The sequence below is a fragment of the Octodon degus genome, unplaced genomic scaffold (genome assembly GCF_000260255.1).
Source record: "Octodon degus isolate 3935 unplaced genomic scaffold, OctDeg1.0 scaffold00045, whole genome shotgun sequence".
Classification (NCBI taxonomy): domain Eukaryota; kingdom Metazoa; phylum Chordata; class Mammalia; order Rodentia; family Octodontidae; genus Octodon; species Octodon degus.
In genome coordinates, this window is record NW_004524621.1 from 12,317,267 (window position 1) to 12,322,651 (window position 5,385).

The following is a 5,385-nucleotide window of genomic DNA, read 5'->3' on the forward strand; positions in this document are numbered from 1 at the left end:
TCACTGTGTCTGCCTAAGCAGGTGCTTTAATCTGCTGAGCTATTTGGCCAGCTACCACACCCAGTCTTAATTGCCACCCAGTCTTAATTGCTGTGTCAGTGTGCCCCAGGGGTGGGGCCAGCACAGCAGGCCCGGGGATTGAACTCCCAGCCCCTGTGCCTGCTTGCAGGCACTTTAATCCACTGAGCTATTTGGTTGGCCCTTGAACCTATATTAATAACAATGTTAAAGCTAACACAAGTGTAGTAATTTCTACAATACTAAGCACCAAGTACTTAACATATATTAACTCATTTTATCCTTACAGAAACCTTTGACATAGATATTAGTGCTCCTTCCAATATATAGATGAGAAAATTGAAACCCTGAGCACAACCAGTAGCTGGAGAAGCTGTGATACAAACATAAGAACATTGGCTGTGGAATCTGTTTTTAACCATTACCACCTTCCTTTTAGTCTGTGTGGCAAGGGAATGGGATTGTGTGGTTTTTCTTCTCTTTGTCAGATATCCCCTTAGCACCTACTCAAGTGAGGTCAACCTAGTCAAGCCATATGGCTTTGCCCAGTGGAAGGGAAGAGAGTCTCAATGTTGGAGAGGAGTCACAATGGCTCCAGAGTACTTGTGAGAATCAGGTGAGTTCATGGATCTGAAGATGTGCATTAGGAAATGTATGAAAACCTACAAGTCTCAGTTTTTGCCACACAGAATCCTACCAGATAAGACTGTTCAGCTCTACTGATTAATTCAAGAAAGCACTCTCTTCTGTTACTTTTCCAGACCCATTCCTCTTAAGTCCCTAGCCTATTCTGATTTTTTTCCTTTGTTTACCATTTGTCCACTCAATTCCACCCTGGTCATCCATCATTCCATCTCTTGGATTCCAGGCTATCTTTGTATCTACTGCACTACCCCCAGCTGCAATAAGTAAAGCCAGACAGCTAGAGACCATTCATGAGCAAGTACAGCACAAGGTTAGCAGGCAAGGATGGACATGCAGACTGACTTAACAGGCATACAGGAACAGAGCAGCCTCTCAGAGGGCCTGTCTCCAGTTCAAAGTCCCAGCCATGCCCTCTTTCCTTATGCCCCACCTCCATGCTTTGAAGGTGCTTTATCCATCAGTGACCTTGGGCTAGACTTCCCCTGTGGGTCCAGGATTCCTTATTTTCAAAAAGAGTGGGTTGATAAGTTGATATTTGCTTAAACTGGTGACAGATGTCTAGGGTCTCACTATGTTTTTTTCTGTACTTTTTATAATAATTCCCATAATAAAAACATTTAAAGGTCAAATTGGATCAAATTAATTGATTATAACCTTTCTCTAACCAAAATCTTAGAGAAAGCCAGATTTATTTTTTTAAAAAAACAAACCTGATAGATAAGTGGAATAAAGGTGGATCTTCTTTGGTTGAAGGAAAGCCAGACTCCTATTCCTATTTCTCCCCCATAAATGTAATTAGCTCTACCCAAAGAACAAGGAATAAATACAGTTTGATGAAAAACACTGAACCAGATTAATCTAAGGACTTTTTGGTAGAGTGCTTTGTTTTCCTCTAGCTAGACTGGCTTTGCATTGACTATTAGCCAATATATCCCATTGCAGAAATAGTGATCATTATAGTTATTAATGATCTCTGCAGTCTTTGGAGAATGTGTTTGAATAGTTGCAGAAACATGGGCTGCTGATAGAGATGCATTTCCATGTCTGTCTCTGCTGAGTGTTTATTAATAATCTTGTTAATCCCCACTCTAGTTCCTGGATCTAGCTAATGCCTCTTGGATATCCTTAGGGGGCATTTAAAATTCTCCCTGATTTCTTGGAGCCAGACACTTTCTTCTGCCTGGAGTCCTCTCTGATACTTCCATTCATGAATATTTTACATTTAATCTCCCTGATTATCTCCACATGATGGGCATAGTGCACTGGCTGAATTTCTCAGGAAAGACATACAGGAAGCCCACAGTAAAAGCTTGTATTTGTAGACACAGTGCCAGAGATCTTTGTGCTTGCCATTGAGGTTGTTTTCTACCATTAGCATTGATGGAGGGGGTTCAGCCTACTGCCTCATATCCTGACTGCTGGCTCAAAAAAGCTGGTACTTTCACTCAGGATCAGAATCATGAGCTTGAGCCCGGTCTGGCCAACTTAGTAACTTAGCAAGACCCTGTGTCAAAATTTTATAAATAAATAAATAAATAAATAGATAAATAAATAAATAAATAAATAAATAAATAAATAAATGGCTGATGCTTGTAGTTCAATGCAAAGTCCCTAGTTTAATCCCCAGTTATATATCATATCTATTCCTACATATCAGCCCCAGGAAAAATGAAGTGAGATCTAACATTCTCATGTGATAGATGAAGTTAAAGAGGAGATGCAAGTCTGAAAGACCAGAAATTTAGAAGTCCCCAGGGTAAAGATATAGACCCAGACAAGTGCCAAGTACGGTGGCACATGCCTGTAATCCCAACTCAGGCAGGAGGACCGTACGTTTGAAGCCAACTTGGGCAACTTAGGAAGACTGTCTCAAAATTAAAAGTAGATGTTGGGGCCAGTGGGATAGCTCAGCAGTCTAAAGCCCCTGCTTAGACAAGCGTAGGCAAAGCACAGGGACTGCGGTTCAATCCCCAGCACCGCATGCTGTGCCAGCCCCATCCCCAGGGTGGGCTGAGCCAGCCACAGAAATAAATAAAATAATAAACTTTTAAAAAAAGAAGTAGATGTTGTGTGAGACCATGAGTTCAATCCCCAGTATTTGAAAAAAAAAAAAGATAAAAGATAAAATAAATATCAATCTAAACTATAGGAACGATCATGGTTCCCCAATGAGAGGGAAGAAGGCTAAGGAGACAATTAGCCATGGGAAGACACAGAAATGGTAGTCAAAGGGGCAAGCGATGAATCAAAGGAGCAGTTCTGGAAGTTGGGGGTGGGGGGCCAATTGCAAATGGATGTGGTATGTGTGACATATGACAAATGCTACAGAAAAAGTGGATTGTGACTTAGAAATGTAACAGAGCTTCTCTGGCAGGATCCCACCAACACACTTAGGGATTTGAAAAGCTGAGAGTTCAAGGCCAGCCTGAGCTCCATAGTGAATTCCAAGCCAGGCTGAACTACAAAATGAGAGTTTGTTTTTAAAATAAAATTTATTTTTTAAAAAAGCTCTCCTTCTGGCTACTTTGGGGGTGAGATCTTACTGAGGCCCAAGGGAAAAGCGCAACACTCCTACTCTCAGTACTCTCCCCCACTTTGAAAGGCATTTTGGTATAAAGAGGCACATAACAGCCACCTAAGGCCTGCTTCTCCGTGGTGGGGGGTGGGATGACACACAAGTGCCATCTATCAGGACTTTTCCAAGGAGGTTGAAGGATCAGGCAGGCTTGCAGTATTGGAAAGCTGCCTGAGATATACGCAGTGCAGTACCCACCTCTCCGAGCACAGCTTCCTGCTCCCTCCTCCTCAACTAATGCTAAAGTGGATCAGAGGAGAGAAGTCAGGTTCTTCCCTCAGGAATTTATAAAACGTTGGTGAAACTTAGGGTCTGGTGGGCTAGAAAGCTTGGAGAAACACAGACAAGGGCAAGATTTCCCTTCCAAATATACTAGACTTTTTTTTCTCTTAGTGACAAGCACAAGTTCATGCCCACTGCCAGATTTTACAAATAGAGCCACAACAATGGTTATATATCTTTCCATTCCTGAATTACCAGTGGACACACTGACCTTTGAATCTAACACTGAGAATCTGACCTATCTGCCTACTTTCTGCTTCCCTAAGGCAGAACAGGAATAAACCTTGGATCCCATCTGCAATGCTCATACCTTCGGCTTACCACTCTATAACTGCTGGTTACATATCAAAGATGTCTAGCATATGGTGCCCATATTAAGGATTGATCATCCAGTTCTAGGGAAAATATAGATGATTGCAGCCCCCTCCCACTGACTGAGGGAGAGTAGGCCCTAGGTCTTGTAGGACAGTTGGGTATTTTAGCCTTAGGTAGACAAGGATACCTAAGGACTCTGGACAGCCCAGAGGTAGAAATAGTGAGGAGGCTAGCAAGAGAGACTGAAAAGGTTGCGACATTCTGGACAACACAGAGAATATGTATCCTCTTTCTTTATCATCTGTAACAGCAAGTATTTTGCATGTTGGGCAACACAAAGCTGACTGGCTGCCTGCTAATTTGTGATTATTTGTCTTCTCCCATAGCCAAACTTTCAGGTTCTCCCAGGAGACGTTCTTTAGGATTCATGTAGCACTGAAGAAGCCCACATTAAAATGTTTCTTTGTCCAGAGGCTGACACCTGAAAATCTCCCTTGCTTTGGCCAGTTGGTTCTGTGGATCTTGTGGTGCAGGGACCTGTCTGCAGCTCTGGGAAAGGAAAGAGAAGGCCCATCCCAAGGAGCGCTTAATCTAAACTTAATCCAGAATCCAGAAAGACTGTTCCTAACAAGTATATAGGAAGGGCCTAAAGAGCAGGAAAACTAGTGTGAGAGATTGGAGAGGAGGCTTTATGTATTTAAAGACATTGTGGTGAGATTCTTGGAGGGACCTGGATCATACGGGATTTTGAAGCCTGGCATCCACTTGGGTGTAAGTGAGGCCAAAATACTTGACTTTTCTGCACAACTCAGCATCTTTGTCCCATGGTACGTGGCTCTTCCCTCTGTCCCTGAAAGTCCAGCCTGCTGCCAGGGGCAGATGTTCCCACAAGCCTAGAGCGCAGGTGAGAAGGCTTGTGTCAGGGTTGAAAGCAGCCCCCATGCTCACTTACTAAGGATTCTGTCTCTCCACTTTTCCCCCTCAGGATCCAGCCGCCACCTCCATCTCAGACGGAGACTGTGACGCCCGGGAGGGTGAGTCAGTAGCCATGAATTACAAACCATCCCCGCTCCAGGTGAAGCTGGGTGAGTGTGTCCGGGGAGTGAGGGAGATGTGGGAGTGGAGAAGGTACTCTGGGCTGGGTCTAAGGTGAGATGTCATAAATAAAGCAACTCAGGATAGATGATTCCACAACTCAACGACCAAGTCATGGGTGCTGCCAGACACCATATTTCCTAGAAATCAAAGAATATAGTTACAGTTCTCTATAAATCCTGAAATTCTAGGAGGCATCTCTGAGGTCAAGAGCACTACAGGTATGCCAAGGGATAGTTGCAGGGGTAAAAGCATGAAACCCAGGCAGAGGACTTGGAAGGCTCATTAAACACTCAGTCAGAGCCAGGTATAGTGACACACACCTGTAGTCCCAGCAATCAGGAGGCAGAAGGGCTGGTGAGATGGCTCAGTGGTCTAAAGCACCTACTTAGAACAAGCTCAGCAAAGCACAGGGACCACGGTTCAATCCCCCAGCACCACATGCCAGCCAGCCC

The 5,385-nt window shown here is 43.8% G+C and overlaps 1 protein-coding gene across 9 annotated transcripts in view; it reads left to right on the forward strand.

The window, feature by feature from the left end:
* The window catches only part of Fam219a (family with sequence similarity 219 member A), a 99,420-nt gene that overhangs the window by 67,713 nt on the left and 26,322 nt on the right, over positions 1–5,385 (forward strand). For 5 of the 9 annotated variants that reach the window (XM_004631904.2, XM_004631905.2, XM_023716005.1 and 2 more), the window contains exon 2: positions 4,821–4,920. In XM_004631904.2, coding sequence (XP_004631961.1) covers positions 4,821–4,920 — 100 coding nt within the window. The remainder of the gene's footprint in view (positions 1–4,820; positions 4,921–5,385) is intronic. The other 4 variants (XM_004631907.2, XM_004631908.2, XM_023716007.1 and 1 more) reach the window with 1 other exon arrangement.